This window comes from Misgurnus anguillicaudatus, chromosome 13 (genome assembly GCF_027580225.2).
Source record: "Misgurnus anguillicaudatus chromosome 13, ASM2758022v2, whole genome shotgun sequence".
In the NCBI taxonomy this organism is placed as follows: domain Eukaryota; kingdom Metazoa; phylum Chordata; class Actinopteri; order Cypriniformes; family Cobitidae; genus Misgurnus; species Misgurnus anguillicaudatus.
The window spans coordinates 16,228,848-16,249,745 of NC_073349.2; the positions used below are offsets into that span (position 1 = coordinate 16,228,848).

The window sequence follows — 20,898 nt, forward strand, 5'->3', positions numbered from 1 at the left end:
TGATAACAGACATTGGAGTGCAAGCAAAACTTCTTTACCATACAGCTCTGAATGTCCACTAAGCTATAATTAAAGGCTCTTTCATTATCCCTATGGTCCGGATGTTGTCCTAATGCCTTAATCGGGTTTCTCCGCCCTCTTTCAGAGTTCCTGGGAACGTTCAATCACGTCTTTCATCAGACAGGTTCAGATAAAGTTCAGCTTCTCAGGTAAACACATAATACAGTAAACATACCATCACATCTGGACTTACCGTATAATGATAAGTGTGAAGATGTCTTACCGTCACAGGGAGGATTTTACTCCATATGAAACGAATCTTAACTAGTCAAGACTTTGGCTGCATAGTTGTTAAATATTAAAGCACACACTATATATCAGTATGCAGACTAAATATACAGTCATAACAGGCCTATCAGTCAACTTTAATGTGGTCTGTCCTCAGAAGCCCTTACATACAGCATGCATGCACATTGTCCAAATCAGCTTTCAAATGTCACCTTAGACATTTGATTCTCTGGCAAAATAAATCAGGAAAGAATTCGTTAAAAGTTTTGGGAAAAAGAAAAGAGCTGAAATCTTTACATTTTATTTACAAGAGGGATTCTAGTGGAGGATAAAATTAATATTTATTTTAGCAAAGAACCAAAATAATTAAGTCTACCTGTCGGTGTTGCACTTTGTAATATATGAGCAAGATTACCAGCTCCTCAAATGACTGCTAACCAAAACCAAAAGATCCTGTATAAACCCTTCATTGATTAATTAGCATCTGTTTCTGGTTTATCCATAGAGCTTCACATTTCCTTTCCGCATAGCTTTGGTTTAAATTGTGGTTTTCTAGGAGAGTTGGTTTGGTATTGGAAAACACTGAAAAAGGAGTCTGGAGGCTAAATGGAAAGGACTTTGGGTCTCCTGGAAAAGTAAAAGATTTGATCCCTGCTGATTCAGCTGAAACACATGAACAGGGTGCAGTGCTACTGTATCAGACCCTCGGTAAACCAAACAGTAATCGGTTTTCAGGTTGTGTTTCTCATTTTAATGGACTTTAATAGAGCCCAACATTTAATACTTAACTCAACACTTAACAGTTTTTTTCAACTGAGTTTCAAAGGACTATAAATTGTCCCAAACGAGGCATTAGGGTCTTATCTAGCGAAACGATTGTCATTTTTGACAAGAAAAATAAAATATATATACTTTTAAACCACAACTTTTCGTCTAGGTCCGGTCCAGAGCGACCTAACGTAAATGCGTAGTGACGTATGGAGGTCACGTGTTACATATATAAAACGCACATTTGCGGACCATTTTAAACAATAAACTGACACAAAGACATAAATTAGTATCAGTTGACATACAACAACGTAGGAACGGTCCTCTTTCAACACACTTGTAAACACTGGGGCGGAATTTCGCGTTCGTCTTCTGTGACCTCTTGACGTCATGACGTATCGCGTGGTGTCAGCTGGCGCATCACGACCGGATCTACATGACGAGAAGTTGTGCTTTAAAAGTGTATATTTGTTATTTTTATTGTCAAAAATGACAATTGTTTTGCTAGATAAGACCCTTATGCCTCGTTTGGGATTGTTTATAGTCCTTTGAAACTCCGTTGAAAAAAACTGTTAAGTGTTGAGTTAAGTATTAAATGTTGGGCTCTATTAAAGTCCATTAAATTAGAAAAATCCTGCAATGTTTTCCTCAAAAAACATAATTTCTTCTCGACTGAACAAAGAAAGACATCAACATTTTGGATGACATGGTGGTGAGTAAATTATCTGGATTTTTCTTTTAAGAAAATGGACTAATCCTTTAAGCTATTTGTTTATCACAATTTGAAACAAACAAGCATTTTTTAGAGAGCAATAGTTATCAGAAAGATTTCATCATTCCCAGCTGCTGAGTTTCACCTGACGCCTTTTACACCACTGTCACCTTTAAAAAGATGGTTGTGATGGTTTAATAGGGCAGTCCAATGGACAAAGAAATTGGTTCATCTCAAAGGTCCATCATAAATTCACCATGACAAAGCCTGTACAGTATGCAACAGTAGGAAAAATTCCACTACTAGGAAAACAAGGAGCTCTTTGATTCCCATGGCACAAGGTGGAGACCCCTGGCCACTTTGAAGAACTGGAGAACCCTGCCCACTTTGGACTTTGAAACCATTCTGCAAAAGCAAACATTTCTTAGGTTGTGATAATTACAGCCTCTAAACCCTTGGACGTGATCCAGCCTGTCAACTCTGACCCCTGAATGGCTCACCTATGCAGGTGCGTCCATCAATGTGAAGACGAAAGCCTGGGTTGCACTCGCAGTAGTAGGACCCTCTGGTGTTCACGCATCTATGCTGGCAGCCTCCATTGTGTACCTGGCATTCATCAATATCTAAAAAGACAAAGGTAGATACATGAGACCAGACTTTGGAAAGTGGTCAGTTTCTTGCATAAGCTTTACCTAACTTTAAGTAAACACAAAGTAAGTTATTTCACATATGCTCCTAAGCTAATATGTCTACTGTACTGTATATAAGCAGATGCAAAACCACTAAGCTCTTTAAGTCACAATACAGATTCTTCGTACTTAAGGTCTTTAGTTCAAACACAGCTATGAGACGTTGTTCATAATAAACCGACTCAATATCCAGCTTGCTTGTACTGTAGGCATCTATTGGAATCTTAAAGTCCACGTATGTGCCGATGCATCACCGTCAAAATAAGCAATAAGCACTTAGTGAATAACCTTTTTGTATGGTGTCTTGTGTGTCCAATGTATCACATAGCTGAGAACAAGACCAAAATCCTGCAGTTAGTCTGACCTTTAAAGTACTGTTGCCTTTACACATCACAATGTAAATGCAGTAATACAGCTAATCCCATAACAAATGGTTCAGGAAAGGTCTGATATTGGGATGATGAATTTTATCAGTTTAAAACACTGTCTTCTTTTTATTATGATCAATGATGTAAAAATGAACATTCTCTCATAATTTACTCACTCTCAAACCTGGATAAATTTCTTTGTTCTGATGAAAACAAAGGAAGATTTTTTGAGGAATATTGTTGTAACCAAACTGTTCATGAGCCCCATTCACTTCCATAGTATTCTTTTTTCTACTATGGAAGTAACTGGGGGTCATGATCAGTTTGGTTACAAACATTCCTGAAAATATCTTCATTCGTGTTCATCAGAACCAAGAAATGTATACAGGTTTGTAACAACAGTAGTAGAGAAAATGACAAAATTAAAATTTTGGGGTGAACCATCCCCCTGTGTATAAACCATTCACATCCAGCTGAAATGTACGGCAGCCGTATTACAGCTTTGTGTGATTTTGGCTGCCATGGGGAAGGGTGGGGCAAATTATTAACTTTATCAGTTCGACTAATATTAATAATATTAAAGGCGGGGTGCATGATCTCTGAAAGCCAATGTTGATATTTGAAATCACCTAAACAAACACCCCCCTACCCGAATAGAATCTGGACCTTCTTTTGATAGACCCGCCCCACACATACGCAACCTAGGCAATGATGTCGGTTAGTAGACAAACCCCTTACTGCTGATTGGCTACAAGTGTGTTTTGGTACTTAGCCTGACTAGCTAAGCAGTCAACTGATTTCCTGAAAATTGCTATGAGTATAACTTGAGAGGCAACCTTCCGATCTCTTTGATGAAGCCAATACGAGTCTTTTGAAACTGCAATTTTAAACTGTATTAAAACTAATACGTTTTGGGGTCCATTAAAGTTCTGCATAATTAAGGGTGTGGCCACTTAAGTGACGGTTGAAAAGTCAGTGCTGTCACTAGAATCGAGCTAGGCGGGCGTGGTTTCAGCAACCAGTCACCTCAGCTTCAATCACGTCCCGCCTTTTTACCCATTTTCAGATATCCGCAAGTGATGTGCAGTAACGCGCGGCCAAGATGACAACAGCAGGCATCGCCTACTAGGGATGTAACGATTCAATCACGATTCAATCGCGGTCCTCATTAAAAATGCCTGTCTGAAATCGATTCTGAATCGCAAGGCTGCGATTCTTTGTTTTATGCACAGCTTGTGCCTGTATTACGGCATTTGGTCAGTAGGAAGTCCTTATCAATCTAAAATCATTATGAGTCGGAGTCGTTTATAATGTGCATTTAAAAAAGCAACACTCGTTAAACAAAATCATTCAAAATATTCTTTATTATCATGAAAATACCTGAAACAATTTGAAGAACAGCGTATAAATATTCATGTGTAGACATTTCCTGGAATAGCATTTGTAATGCTACTTCTTGTGTGGCACAAAGGGAGTTTCTGCACGGGAGCGCCCCCTGGTGTTCGAATGTGCCTGGATTTCACCGTAATTCATTCAAATTCATTCATTGAGAAAACGCGCATTTGCACGATGAATCGTTACACCCCTATCGCCTACTTTAAGCTTCAAAAAAGATCAGAAACCTATGGGTGATGTCATGGATACTACGTCCATCTTTTTTTACAGTCTAAGGTATAACCGTTGCTGTTGGCTGTTTGTTCAGTTTAATGTCTATGCAAAGGCTGGCTTGGTGGTTATGCTTAGCTTAAAATGTATGGGGTATTAAATAATGAGTTGTAGGGTATACAGAATGGAAAGTACAGGTGCAGTGATGTGTTGTGAAGTCCTGCTGCGTGACAGACAGCAATACCAGCGGTGTGCAGATGGGCACTGTGTAAGAGTTATGTGAATTCTGCTGTGGGTTACACATATATAACTTATGCAGCAAAGATGATGTTATATGGAGAAAAATAGCTGGTGGCTATGAACTCAAATGCTTTCATATGGAATAAGGGAGTAGGGAAATCTAAAAAGACTAAATCCACCACTAATGTGACTGAACATTTTTGATGATTATTTATATGATAAATAGTATATTTAATGCATTTATAATTATTAATATACTCCCTTAGAGACACGTATTATATAGTTTCCAATATCTTTTCCGGGAAAAATCTTTATAAATTGAATATTAAACCAGGGCCATGAGAAAACCATGAGAAAATTTGTTTAAATTCTTTTTATCTATATAACTTTCTAACTAAATGATGGAGGACCATATTATTGTTTCCTCAACTTAAAGCATATAACAGTTATGGCCAATATTGTGTAGAAAAGAGTTATTACAGGAAAATGATACAGTTGTTTTAGAGCAAAAAAAGACTGCTAGGTGTGAGGCAAAGGTGGAAGGAGGCAAGGATTTATTCCTAAAACTATTACAAATTGATATTTCAAGTTACATTCAACCAAATATAAGTGTTCAAACTAACTGTTTTCATTCCTGTATAGCCTGTAGTTTGACCTTCACAAGTAATCCCCAGAAAGATCTGGTGTTACAAAAACCGTCAAAAGTTTAAATAGAAACAGGATTCATTTAGAAACACTTATTTTTGTGAACCATTTATCTTCTGTCATGGGTGAATAAAAGCACTTAAGAGGTTCAGCAAAATCACTTATGCTTGAATTCCACTAATGTTCTGTCAATCACTGGTTCTTCTGGGAGATCTACTGTATCAGAGAACAAAGAGTGATTTTAGACTAGCCAGGATGTTGAAGTTGATGGTCCACTTGACCGCAGTGGATTACACGGGGAAGACTGAAGAGAATCTATTTAAAGAAAACCTAGACAAAAGCATTAAAGCAGACATTCAGTTGAACCTGAGCACTTCTGTTTGATAAAGACTCATTGAGTAGAGAAAATTGAGAAAAGATCTCTCTAATATGATATGGTAAACATTTATACAGCTTCACCTACACACTTGAAAAACAGTTGCTGTCTAAAAAATGGTCCCTATTGTCACTAAAGAGGTACATATTGGTACCAAAGAGTTAACATGATCTCACAAAAATTTGTGTTATAGTCACGCAAAATTTGATTAATTTATTCGTGTCCATGGCACGAAATTCAGCTTTTTTTCTTTGAGCATAAATGTCTTTTTCGTGACATTTTATGTATTTTTTTCCCCCTATTTTTAAATCATTGTCGCTTGGGGTTGGGGTTAGTTTGGGGTTTGGGTTAGGATGTACTTTTATGTATTGGTGTCTATATGTTTTTCTTCCGCTTTTAAAACTGTTCTCGCCTGGAGTTGGGGTTTGGGTTGGGATGTCTAAATATGTAACGTGATAAATATGTAAAGTGATTCTAACCCCAAGCCACAATGGTAAGAAAATAGGAAAAAAGCTATGAGAAAACAATAAATAAAATTAAACAAAAAAGAAAGTCGTGCCATGTGTCAAGTAAAAAAAATCATGCTTAAGGCACGGAAAAAGCTAAATTTCGTGCCATGGACACAAATAAACTTATTCAATTTTGCATGACTATACACTGAAAAAAATTATTCATTGAATTTAATCAATTTTTTTAAGGTAAATGGTTGCAATCAGTTTATGTAAGCTACATTTAAACATAAACGATTAGTAAAGTAGAATAAAATATAAAACTTTTGTTTAAATGTAGCTTAAATAAATTGATTGCAACCACTTACCTTAAAAAAATTGATTAAATTCAATGAATCATTTTTTTTCAGTGTAATTAGTCTGAAAGAGTGCATATTATGGAGCTTTTTCATTTGATAGTATGGATCAGCCCGGTACGGTACCACATGACGGTACCTCGCTTTACTTTGGCTCGGTTTGCTTTTCCATTGGAGTTAGTGCCGCTTCAGAGTGAATGGGATAATAGACTTAGGGCCCATCCCAATACTTCCCCTTCCCCTACATTTTTGCCCTAACCCTCGCTTTTGCAAGTGCACGTGTAGGGGTTGGGCATCCCATTACTTTAGGGAGCAAGACGGAGTGCTATTTTCCCCTTAGAATCAACCCTCAAAATGTAGTCAGGACCGATGCAGGCTTAAAACGAAGTGGGAGATGAAATTACCCAGGATACCTTGCGAGCTCTGCGATTTTCGCAAATAAGCATGTTAAAATTTGGGAAATAGTTTGAACACGAGTTTTGTGTTTGTGAAGTTTTGAACACTAATGTTAGAAAATATTTCACGGAGCTATCTGACGACGTCACCCACCTACATCGAGAGAATATGTCCATCAAATATACATCTGATCTGGGAAGTTTTGTCAACATTCAGGATGTGTGTTCCGGCGTTCACATGAACACGTATAACCCGGGCTTATCGAGAGTTCAATCATATTAATAATAATCACGCTGTATGTGACGTAGGTGACTTTCCATATAGTGGTGTCCTATTTCATAGGGAAAGATTTGAACCCCCACTTCCCTCGTTGAGGGGACTTTACTGTTGAGGGCACTCAAAACCAAGTGCAAGTTTTAAGGGGGTAGAAATGGGACGAGACTTTATTGTTACAGTTGCACCTCCTCTACTGCCATGACATCTTCTTAAAAACGCAATACAAACAAACACTCAACACGGGAGCAATAAAGCATATCAATGCCATGGTGTTATTGATTCTCAGCATGTGGATGTTTTTTTTTCATCACAGATGACATCATAGTGTGCTTGACGGCGTACAAGGGCAAGCTAATTTTGAAATTAGCAATGACGTTGTAGTGACGATTCTCTCTGACCAATCAGTGATCTGCAGTGTTACGACCCATATAATGTACAACACAGAGTAGGTTACTTTAGGGTTGGTTTTTCTTCTTTATAGCCGACCATGGGTTAAAACACCCCTGCATTTTACAAAATGTTAGATTAATTGAAGCTATATGGAGAGCTATAATAATTCATTCTGTACCATCATATGAGATTTACTCTTGAATCCAGATCATCACCGCATGGAATGAAAGTGAAATCAGAGCTCCGACAACCAGAAACACCACAGTGTGCAAGATGATCAGACGCTGTGTAGGTAATAGAAACCACCTGTCCAGGAGCCTAAAGGAACCTTAATTGCAAAAGTGCTGAAGAGCACAGAGAGAGAGAGAGAGAGAGAGAGAGAGAGAGAGACAGAGAGAGACACACAGAGAGAGAGAGAAGAACTGTGGCCCATTTACAACAGCAGGGTGTAAATAAACAGCCAGGTTTCAAACGAGACTTGAAATTCAGGAATTCACAAAGGAAGCTCGGCTGTGGCGCAGACAGCAGCCCGTGGGTCTCTACAATTGCCCTCTGTAGCATTCCCTGCAATTCATCACGCAAAATGCAAGAAAAATCTAACAGCCAACAGCCATTTAATTTGGTGCTGATGTGCATCCCCATTGAGATAACACATTTCAACCACTTCAGTTAATGCTGTGTTGCTTGGGCCTCAAAGGTCTACAGTTACGTGATATATAGCCAGGACAATTGAATCAGAAGGTAAAATCAATGACATATGTTATCTTGAACCCCTGAGGTCCACAGGTTAGATATGCAATTGCTTCTTATCACGATAACCTTTAGATTAAAACATTTGCATTGAGATCACCAACTTTTGCTTAAATGTTGCTTAGAAGATTTGGCTTGATATCATACTCTGGAGAGCTATTGTCACTGTTTACTCTTGTTTTATTATTCTTTTCAGTCAGATCAGATCCCAAGTTGCTTTAAAAATGTGCTTCTGAGGTGCCAAAATCAAAGTCTGTCTTCCACATTGTTGTAGGGGCACATCAATGCTGCCAAACTGTACTGTATAAAGAGGAATTCCACAGTATTGCTGACTGTAGATTGATTATATAACAGATCTGATTTAATCCAACACATGCTTGTCTTTAATCTTGGACTGTGTTTAGGAGAGCATTACTCTAGAGCACAATGAACCCTGAAGGTATTTTTAGTTTTCCCAGCTTTATAAAGAAAACATTGGAACTTGCTTGAACAAAATATTTATATCTAACATAGAAGCCTAATCATTTTAGCTATAAATATTTCACAACATGTTTACAATTGTGTCAAGATAAATATCCTAACTCAATCCAAACACTAATTCAGTTCGAGAGAATTTACATAATGTTTAGATATTAAATGACATAAATTATTATCATTTACAGCAGTGGCAGCCGGTGACATCTCTTCTGAGGGGCTCAAATTCAAAATAGGTGTTCGAAGTGTCATGTGTGCTGCTTGCGTTTTCAAAATATGTGTTCGTTGCATCATGTGAACCATGTGCATCACGTGTTTTGTCAAAATAAATGTCTGCTGTACATGCGTCAAAACCGTTTATGATAAAAGCGATGCTCACGTTCACAAAATACACGCAAGACACTCCCTTAACAGTAAACTCTGATTACGCATGAGATTATGCGAGTATCTGGCAAACGCGAGCGTCTCTTTTATCATAAACCCTTTAGACGCGCGTCTGCAGCAGGCACTTATTTTAACAAGACACGTGATGCACAAGACACGCAGAACACATATTTTGAAATAAGGAACCACACACATAATGGGCTACATGCATGTTGTGACAAACTCGAAGTGCCCTCGAAGAAAAAAGTCACCGCTGCCACTGGTTTGGAGTGTCATGTGTGTTGCTCATCATGTCAAAATATGTGTTTTTTGCATCATGTGAACAATGCATCATGCATCTTGTCAAAATACATGCCTGCTGCACATGCGTGGAAAGGATTTATGATAAAAAAGACGATCACGTTCACAAAATACTCGCAAGACACTAACTTAACAGTAAACTCTTATTACACATGAGATTAAGCGAGTATCTGGCAAACGTGAGCGTCTCTTTTATCATAAACCCATTTGAAGCGTCTGCAACAAGCTTGTATTTTAACATCACTTTTGATGCACATAAGTTTACATATTTTGAAATGACATGTTGTTTAAAGCTTTGCATCATGCACCCTCGAAAAAAAAGTCACCAATTGATTCACAGTATTCTGTACTATGTATAACATACACTGTAAAAAGTGAAAAGTTGGATCAACTTAAATTACTTCAATTGGTAAAACCTAAAAAATAATTTCTGTAAAAAATATTTTAAGTTGAAGTAAATATTGAAAAATATTGAAGTAATTTTTTAGTTGATCCAACTTTACACTTTTGACAGTGTGGATTTTAAAATAAATTGCTTTTACACCATATAAGGTAAAAGTTAGATCAACTTATTGGAACAAATTATTTAAATTGGGAACTTTTACAGTGTATGTTTAATTATTTTAAAAAAAGTTTTTAATATACTACTGGAAATACTTTCTGTATACTTATTTTGTGGCCCAATATGCTGGATAGGCTTCAGCCACCTGTGACCTTGCAGAGGACAATCGGGTTTGGATGAAATATTTTTTGGTTCTTATTTTAATCAGAGATTTAAAATAATTGATGATTTAAAATAAAGTCGTTACACTGTTTGAAATAAAACAAATCATTTACTTCTGTATCTTCCTATTTTTATGCAGTCCAACAATTTACCTTAGTACTTGTACTGATCACTTGGACTGAGTACAAAACCCAAAAATTAAGTATTTTAGTTAATTCAACTAATTAACTAACAAAAAAATTGAAACAACAATTTTTACACAACTTTTTAAAGTTAACTATTTTAAGTTAAATTATAAGACAACCATGTAATTTACTTTTTTAAGTTGAACCAATAACTTATTTTAGATTAAAGCAACACTAAAGAGTTTTTGCTCTTTGCTCCCCCTACAGGTGGGAAGCGGAATTGTCCATTACCACTGTCATAAATAATTTAGCCTACTGCAGCAAAGCTGGCTCTGATTGGGTTGTAGGTCTGCCATAAAGCATGTTTTTGTAGTTTTTACTCGAACTACAGGCCCGCGACCCGACGGTTGGAAACTTCTTTAGTGCGGTGTTGGCCGATAGAGGGCTGCAAAGCGAATGTAAAAGTGCCGTTCACCCTGTTTCGAGTGGATGAACGACTGAAACTTTTTGAGAAACGTTATTTTAAGGTAAAAAAACTCTTTGGTGTTGCTTTAATAGTAAACTTATCAAAACTGTAGAATATGATGGATAAAGGAACCACTGAAATTATGTTACATTTTATTTATCTCCAGTGTACAATCTTCAGTGTACCCATTAGAATGTGTAGAAATGTCTTGGCATTGTATCAACAATTCACATTATGGGCTCTTATTCGCTGCTTTTTCCCATTACTTGGTCCAGGCCATCCATTTCATCCATTTCTTAGTTTGTAATGAAAGAGATTGATAGTATGTGTTGGCACTGTTATATTTTTCTTCACATAACATATGCTTCACAAAAGGTAATGCATGCAAGAAAGTCTACCTGAGATTGTATGCCATCTTCAACAGATATTCTTGTATTTTCTTTGGCTTAGTAAAGCAATTTGCTGCTAATGCTTGCTTATGCTTAGACAGTCTCATTTAATTTAGAGCTAATAATTATAATTTCTGTCTATAGGTATTCATCGCAGTGGTTTTGAGTTAATAAATACATTTCATGTCACCTAAAGAGGCTATATAATATTTGGCAAACACCAACATAATACTATTTGTTTTGTTGGTCTGTTACAAATCTGACATCTGTTCATAGTGGACTAAAGGCATTATCCTCTCCAGTCCTTCATGCTGAATTACTAGTGTTGAATGAAGCTTGCTTTGCCACAGCCAAGACATACCAAAGCATACAGCAGGATGTGATTCGGTCCCAGAACTTTTAATTCACAGTCATTACACTAATACGTTCCAGCACATACCTAAAGTCTCTCTCACAGTTCTTTCAAGTTTTTGAAAGAACTTTCACCCAACTACAAATCAACTGAATGGATTTACACTCACCTGGCCCCAGGTGTCCTGTGGTGTATCCATGATATCCATTGAAACAGGTGTAGCAGTTTCTGTGATAATATCTGTAGCGTGTATTTCCAGCACCCAAAATTAAGACCAGTTGATTCAAAAAGGCAAATATAAGCACTAACTTCTGCCAATCTGACAACATTGTCAAAGCACACTGTGTTACCAAGACGTCATTTAACCAGAAAGACTAACACAGTCAATACATGACAAACACTTTATCAGCTGGCCATTGTGCAACAGAAAAGAGAACAACTGTTCCTGAGGGTTGAGTTAGCTTCTTAAAAGCTATGTTTTCTCTCTCTCTCTCTTTCTCTCTCTCTCTCTCTCTCAGCATTGACAGACATGTATTTTCTCGTAGCTCTGTACCTCCTGTCTCCATCGTCTCTACGGGCTGCTGCAGTCCCACCCCCTGTCTCTCCAGGCTCCTCCCACCTCCTCCCCTAGGTACTGAAGCTGAGCTGTTGACCAAATCTACAAGCTCTGGCTTACTTCACAGAAAATGTGCAATGTGCTGAATTCTGAATTACCAGCAATACCAAACAGCAAGGTTTCTCTAAAATCCGGTCACACATTCTGGTCCCACACAGCTGTTGTGAGATCACTTTATTAAAAAGTGAATTCTTATAAAGCCTCTCATGTCACAAGCACTGGGATCGAGCATGACATGACAAAAAGAGACAAATACAAACTTATGCAGATAGGCACTGTGCTCACATCAATGGAAACTCTAACAGAAGTACTCTAACAGAAGTAATGTCATACGCATCTTAACCACAAATTAACCTCAAGAAACAAAATGCCAAGGAAAAGCACATAAGTGCAAAATGCAGACATAGCTCAAACTGAGAGAGAAAGCAAACTAAGCTTGTATCAGTTTATCCAGAGGAAATTAAGGTTAAGAGAAGTTTAAATATAGTGCACGATTAGTGTCTTGTAAGTTTGTGAGTCAGATGAAAAACGTTTCGGTTAAGGATGTAACCCTCGTTCCCAGAAGGTAGGGAACAGAGATGTCACGTCGATGACCGACGAATTGGGAACTCGCTAGAGATACCAATCTGCTTGGAGTGTAACTAGAAAGAGCCAATGAACATTGGCATGCAGTATTTGCATATGCCGGCTCGCCCCGCCGGGAAAGTATAAATACAGACTTACACACCTTGCCGGTTGATGTACGCCACGGTTGCAGTGCTGTCTGTGCGGACTAGCATGTCTTTGCCCTGTAACCACTAGTGATGGGAGAAACTAAGCTTTTTGAAGCTTTGAATCAATTGAACCAATTGATTCGAAAATTGCTTCAGAAACACCACACACGCTGGCGACACCTGCTGGTCAATATTGTTTAAAAGCAGTTCTGTCCAAAAAGTTTACACTTTTTACAACTCCTCCTAGTGGTGAATCATTGGATTTTCGAAACATTCGTTATGATGTAATGAAGCCTCATTTGCTAAAATCACGTGACTTGGCCAGTTTTGAAACACGCTCTGAACCAATGATTTGAATCAAAAGATTCATAAAAGTTTCGAAAACCGACCATCACTAGTAACCGCCACTTTGGGCTTGACCTGAAGGCCCAATTGGGCGAGGTACCTGAGCACCATCCGTGTGTACGCATAACTGCTTTTAAGCCATTCAGTAGTTGAGCATGCGAATGCTGGGCTCTCTCATGGGAACAAGGGCCGCCTTCGCAACCTTCGTGAAGATGCAGGGAAACAAGGACAGCCCGAAGGGTAGAACTTTGTACTGATATGCTCGCCCCTCGAACACAAAGCGCAGAAACGGCCTGTCACCACATCCTGAAGAGCAGTCTCCGCAGTCTCCGCAATCTCTAGGCCGCCTGTCTCAGGGTCGCTTCCCCTTGCGTTTTGCCACAGGGTTTCATGGGCTTTTTTACAATCCTGTAATGCAAGTTAAACGGAGGAGGGGGGGGGGTTAACGGTACTTCATGCATTCTGACTTATTAACACAATTTAAAAGTTGGATTCCTCATGCTAAACATAGGCAAAGTGACCAAAAGGCAGTTGGACGTGTGACAGAGTATTTTTTGTGCGGATGCACTTCGCCAGGGCTCGTACAAGTTTTGGAAAGTTTTTTTTGAACATGGGTACATCTTACGTAGCATGGGTAGACCTGGCAATTCCCCCGGAAAAGCACACCCACACCTCATTCAGTGGGAAAGCGAGAACCGAAGACGCTAAAATCACTTCACACGACAGCTTTGTTTTATATTAAGACTCAACAATGGCACGAAAGAAGAAGTGTGTTTATGGATGTAAGAAGAACTAAGCCAGCCTTATGGAAACAATGAATATAGTCTGTTTATCCAGGGTAGTAGCGGAGTTTTGTGTGTGTGTGTTTGTTTAACGATGGGTTTCATAAAAAGTCCCAACGGGGTCATGAGTTGCATGTGGTAAGTAAGACTTCTGTGTTACTTTGGACATTGTAGTGAATTGTAACATGTAGTGAATTATGAAGTCATGAAGTTATTCAGTGTTTCTTGCTTGTGACTCGCTCCTCCCGCGGCACGCCCCAAGGGGGGGGTCGGGTTTTTACGGAAACATTTGCCAAAGCTGATCTGTCTTTTATAAATCTGATAAAACTGAAGACTCTTTGGATATATGATGAAGGATGTAATACTACTCAAGATTAACATCAGATAAGCAGAAACAGTGTGTGTTATGGGAGCTTTAAAGGGATAGTTCACCCAAAAATGAAAATTCTGTCATCATTTACTAAGCCTCATGTTGTTAGAAACCTGTATAAATTTCTTTGTTCTGATGAACACGAAAAAATATATTTTGAGGAATGTTTGTAACCAAACCGATCATGAGCCCCAGGCTAAGACTAAGACCTATCAATAAACAAGACTGAACTAGACTATGCTTGACTGGATTAAATCGAATCGTTCAAAACCAAATATGTCAGATTACAAGTTGCCCATAGACGGGTGAACTGTGGTGCCATTTTCCACGGTTAAGAACTTAGGTGTGGTGTTAGACAGCAATTTATCCTTCGATAGTCATATCTCCAACGTCTGCCGCACAGCATTCTTCCATCTTAGAAATATCTCAAAAATACGCCATATGCTGTCTGCATCAGATGCAGAGAAGCTTATCCACGCTTTTATGACCCTTTAGAATAGACTATTGTAACTCGTTACTCGAGGGATGCCATGCAAATCAGGTAAACAGGCTTCAGCTAGTTCAAAACGCCGCTGCAGGAGTGCTTACTCATTCTAAGAAGTATGACAACATAAGCCCAATTCTGGCATCTTTACACTGGCTACCAGTCAAATATCGCATACAATTTTAAATACTATTAATCACCTACAAAGCCTTAAATGGCCTAGCACCCTCGTATCTTAGACAATTAATATCAGAATACAATCCATCTCGTTCACTCTGGTTCCAAAATTCTGGTCTCTTAATTATCCCTAGAATATCAAAAGTGTCTAAAGGTGGTAGATCCTTTTCCTACTTAGCCCCTAAGCTCTGGAATGATTTGCCATCTGATGTCCGAGAATCAGACAAAGTCGATCACTTTAAATCTAAACTTAAGACTTTTTTAACAAAGCATTCACATAATTTGTCTAGAAAATATACTTATCTTGCAATAGTTAGTTTGTACAGAACAAAGCATTCACATAACTCGTATGGGTAATATACTGTTGCCGCAATAGCTAGCCTGTCTGGAACCGAGCATATATTAAAACACAACATTGTGTGACACTTGCATTACATGCGAACGGCCCCTACGCTAATAGGATTTTGTTTCTCTCTCCCTGTCTTGTCCTTGAACCCGAGGACATTGACTTGAGACAAACAGACCCAGTTCAAGCTGCCGTGGAGGTCAACACACCACTGATCTACTGGCTGTCCTTCAACGTAATGCCCAGCCGATGCCTGACCAACGGCCACCGACAGAACCAGTTTAATCTCCTTATCCGCTTACATCCCATTTACATCCCAAATAAATATATATATACAGTCGATCTATATATATCTCCCAAGGGTTTTTTTCCCTCCTAGGACTTTTTGTTCCTCCCAGGCTAAAAAAGCCGGGCCTGTCATGATCCTGCCTCAAGACTGAAGTAAAACAAGGACAAGAGGGCAGAATCATGACAAGAGAATTTTTATTTTTGGGTGAACTATGCCTATAAGACATTCAGCATCAGGCTCCAGTCAAAGTGGTTAAAAAATGTTTTAGGTTAAATAATGATGGTCACAGAACTACATTAGGTTTTAAAGGAACATCCCAAATCTTTAATGTGTCATCAAAAATGTGTTATGCCAGTATAAAGAACTGTACATGTATAATGAAACTTTGCCATCTGTCCGGCACAGCATGTGAAAGAACTCACAAAAAGATAAAACATTATCTGCCATCATTTACTCACCCTTGTGAGCAAAAGCATTGAACACAACTGACTTCTTCATTTCTTTAAACCACACTTTCTCACTGAAAGATAAGTGAACGATGACCAACTGAATTTTAATTACTGTCTGAAAATTAATAGGCATTTTCTATTGTATAAGACATGGCATTTCATTCACACTATTAAAAGGTAAGCTGTTACAGGAGTTAAGAGAGAGCTGTTTTTATATAATCCATCATAGCTGCTATATTTGGATAGGGTGTCGAGCAGATCGCCAGTTTCAGTTCAACTAAATATTTAGAGAGTTACTATTAACCTCTACTGATGTTCCAGGTTGTCTGTAATCCACAGAAAATACAAAGCTATAGTTCATATAGTCACACAGATCTGTAATGCTCCCTTGATGGTGATTTACAGCACATTGATATTTAATGATGACAATACTGCCGCTGATCGTTGTCAGTTTCTGTATAATGAACATATCCTCCTTATTACTATGATTTATTACTATTACAAACAATTAAGTTCTTTGTCTGCCGCAAGAAATTGGCAAGTCCACATGTAAAGAAATATTTTCAGATTAACCCTCTGTGCTCTTCTGTGGTTTTGTCCAAAATATAAATATTATATAATGATCATAATTATTATAATCACACAGTCTGACCTATAAAAGCTTACATTTCACTTAATTATCAATGCATAGGTTTAGAGGGTTGTGTTTTTTCTGGCATCAATTGGCAATTGCAGCGCAGAATAAACGAAAACCTATTCATACAGATTTAAAGAGATAGTCCCAAAAGTTGCTGGAATAATAACACAGTTCAGGTTTTATTTTAGTTGAGATATTGGCTTTGGTCTTACTTTCTTCAGTCATTTGGTTCCATTCAGTGCAATGCAAACCTTGCAGGTTTTAGTGCTGGAAGGCTTCCAGAATCCCTTCTGCGTTTTCCGTGGATCTGTGATCGCTAGGGAGATGTAGAGAAAGAAATGTTCCTCACATTTATGACACTGACCTCTGGCCAGCGGCACAGCTCTTACTGCGAACCTTACATACACAATAAAACTCATCTCAGGTTGCTGGATCTCTATGATCTACATTTCAGAAGACTGTAAATGAGATACTGCAAGATGGAAAATTGGATTTGCTAAGTATTTAAGCTGAAGAATTGTGGTTGCTTACAGCAAAAAAGAGTCAGTGTACAGAAGTAAACCAAGCCATGTGTCCAAGTAAGGGCTGTACCCTTTGAAAAGGTACAGATTTAGGTACAGATATGCATACATTTGGTACCAATATTTACCTCTGAGGTACTAAAATGAGCTCTTTAGATATTAAGGTGTACTTTTTAAAAGGGTACCACCCCAGTGACAGCTTGGGATCATTTTTTTCTGACATTGTCTGTATAATGTAGTAGTGCATTGCCAGCTAATGCATTAATGCTTTCCGAATGCTAATGCAGACTTGCCAATCTTGACTCAACAACATCCAAAACTCCCCATTTATGAATATCTCAAAAATAGGTATTTTACATAGACTTATAGTGGAGTGAGCACAAGGTTTTTATCACTGTCAACTATGGAACGCGGCAGCTTTGGTTTGCTCCATTATCAGCCAATACAGCATGCTGTATTAATCATAACATGGCAATAGCTCTCAAATCCAAAAAAAAATGAATTATTTGTTATTTGGTATAACAATAGACAATTTAGGACAGGTTGGGTAAAATGCCCTCATCATTAAAGAACATAAACATAACACAACAAAGAAACATGCAGTGGGAATACAGTTTGGGCAAACCACATATGTTTTGTGCAATAAATAACGGTCTGCAGAGCTCGAAACCATTAAATTTGAAAGGTATTTTGAAAAACCAAAACTTTATCGTCTTGCCTTTTGGTCCCATGAAGTTCTTGGTAATATTTTAAAGACCTAACAGTGTAAATCTAACAGTGTTGGCACTGTGTTTGGTTTGCACATGATGTCCAATTAAATATGGCTCTTGAAGCAAACCAGTTGAATGGACTTCATGTACCATTACTTTAACAGGAAGTTTTCTTTGGCCAAGTAGAATTGTTAGCAGTCAAAGTACCTTTTGATGTCCCCATTCAATGATTGTCATTTCAAAGCCGAGCCCATCCTATCTAATGACAGACACTTCAGACATTAGCCAGAGCTCACAGACAGCACCTATACACTTTAAAGCAAAGCTAATGGAACAGGGCATGCCTGCGTCCTTATTACTAATACTAGAGGTTATCCAACAGACACCCAACAGATTACTAAATGTTAACAAAATAAAAGTTCCTTGCAGTGTATGTATGAAACGTGGTTATTAAAGGAATAGTGCACCTAGGGTTTCCCGCAGCACTTTGCAGTCCGGGCGGCTCGCCTAAGCTGGGAGACCCTAACGCCTTAACTAGGTCGTCCAAAAAAAAAAATCAATCGCTGCAAAGGCCGTCAAGTGCATCTCAGAGAATAGCGTGGACGCGCTTCACACCCCGAGCGTGGACGCGCGCCACACGGCCGAAATGGTCACGTCACTGTCTAGAGCAGTGGTTTTCAAACTGGGGGCCGCGAGATGATGCCAGGGGGGCCCCAGTTGTATGACATTTTATGAAATACTAAATCTATCATGTATTCTGTGTAATTAAACCTAAAAAAAATAAGGCTACTAACCAAAAGCACTACTTTTTTGTATAGTTTAATGTTTTTTTTTTTATTAAAATGTTGAGTTTTAGAAAAGTTTTTTGTCGCAAATTTTCTTTGGGGGACCGCAAAGGAATGCACTGTACACAAGGGGGGCCGCACGCTGAAAAGGTTTGGGAACCACTGGTCTAGAGGATTTCCAGTTGATAAAATGAGTGTCTGTGAGAACTGTAAGTGGACTTATGTTTTGGGTTTATTTAAGACTGTTATTGTATTAGTCTATAGCAGTGGTTCTCAAACTGGGGGCCGGAGCCCCCAGAGGGTCCGCAAGATGGTGCCAGGGGGGCCCCAGTTTTATGACATTTTATAAAATACATTCATTTATCGTGAATTCTGTGTAATTAAACCAAAAAAATAAGGCTACTTACCAACAGTATAACTTAACAACTTAACAACTTTGTATAACTTAATATGTTTTGTTTAATTAAAATGTTAAATTTTAGAACAGTTTTTTGTCATCCATTTTCTTTGGGGGGCCGCAAAGGAAAGCACAGTACACAAGGGGGGGCCGCACACAGAAAAAATTTGAGAACCACTGGTCTATAGTTCTCTAAATTTAAAGTAAGTTAGCTGGTGATTTTGTTGTTTGAGCAAACTGCTAGCTAGGTTGCACGTGCCTGTTGATTAGATATAATTGTTGAGCGCTCTTGCTCACGTTATTTATATGCATTATTTACATGCTAAGGTAGTTACACTCCTTTAAGATAATGTAATTAATAGTGGGAAATAATCAGTTTTTACAACCTTTGTGCTATCTATCATCGTTCGCCAGACGTTCTACAACATCTGCTTTCGTTTGTATTTATTAACCCTTTAGTTTCACTTCATCACGCAGCTATTTTCGTTAGAGGTATCTGTTTAAAACATTTAATTCATTAATAATCTATTATGTGTTCATTTTCTGTCATAGTTTCTTCAAAATTAAGTTTTATTTGAGTGTTTTAAATAAAAATATTTTCATTTTCATCATGACGCGTACGCCCTTTGATTGCCACGCCCCGCCCCCTAATCCAAACCCAAACTCTAACCCCCACTCCAGGTGAAAATAGTTTCAAAGGCGGAAGGTAGTAGCTAAATCTACTACCTGTCATCTAGATCCCATCCCAACTTATTTGGTTAAAGCTTGTTTACAGTCTCTTTCACCTTTAATCACTGATATTATTCATGCCTCACTTATGTCTGGTATAGTCCCTGACTCTTTTAAAACAGCTATCATTTCTCCAATCCCCAAGAAATCGGAGGCTGACCTGAGCGACTTCAATGACTTCCGTCCTATCTCAAATTTACAGTTTTTTTTGTTGCTAATCAACTCCAGGAACATCTCTCCACAAATAACCTATACGAACAGTTCCAGTCAGGTTTTCGTCCTTCACATAGTGTTGAGACAGCTTTAATTAAAGATCTCCAATGACTTATTGATTGCTGCTGACGCAGGGAGTCTGACATTACTTGTTCTACTTGATTTGACCGCAGCGTTCGATACGGTTCTCATGCCATTTTACTGAGCAGACTGGGGTCTATAGGGATCACAGGTACTGTTATGTCATGGTTCCATTCCTACTTAACTGGGCGTTCCCAATTTGTTCAGCTGAAACAGTATATATCAAAGCCCACTTGTGTAGCCACTGGAGTCCCTCAGGGATCTGTCCTCGGCCCTCTTTTGTTTATTATTTATCTATTGCCCCTTGGTAGTATTTTTAGAAAGCACGGTATTCAATTTCATTGTTACGCTGATGACACCCAGCTTTATCTTTCCTCAGACACTACTTCAAATTTTCCATTATCACAATTTACAGACTGTCTTGTTGAGATCAAACAATGGTTTACATTTAATTTTCTTAAATTAAACAGTGGAAAAACTGAGATCTTGCTAATTGGCTCAAAAACCAATTTAGCAAAATCTAAATGTACCGCAATGTTTGTTGATGGTTCACTAGTCCCAGTATCTACAAAGGTTAATACCTTGGGTGTCATTTTCGATAGCACTCTATCATTTGAAACACATATAAATAACGTGGTACGTACTGCATACTTTCACCTTAAATGCAGCCCCTTACCTGTGGAATACGCTACCACTAGATATACGGACCAGTGAAAATCTGACTCTTTTTAA

The 20,898-nt window shown here is 38.3% G+C and overlaps 1 protein-coding gene across 3 annotated transcripts in view; it reads right to left on the reverse strand.

The window, feature by feature from the left end:
- Positions 1 to 20,898, reverse strand: part of megf6a (multiple EGF-like-domains 6a) — a 71,913-nt gene that overhangs the window by 37,545 nt on the left and 13,470 nt on the right. For 2 of the 3 annotated variants that reach the window (XM_055187785.2, XM_055187783.2), the window contains exons 1-2: positions 11,692 to 12,030; positions 2,269 to 2,391 (exon numbers count right to left, since the gene is read on the reverse strand). In XM_055187785.2, the coding sequence (XP_055043760.2) occupies positions 2,269 to 2,391; positions 11,692 to 11,851 (283 nt within the window). In that variant the 5' untranslated portion in view covers positions 11,852 to 12,030. Of the gene's footprint in view, positions 1 to 2,268; positions 2,392 to 11,691; positions 12,031 to 20,898 lie in introns of those variants that run through there. The other variant, XM_073875182.1, reaches the window with a different exon arrangement.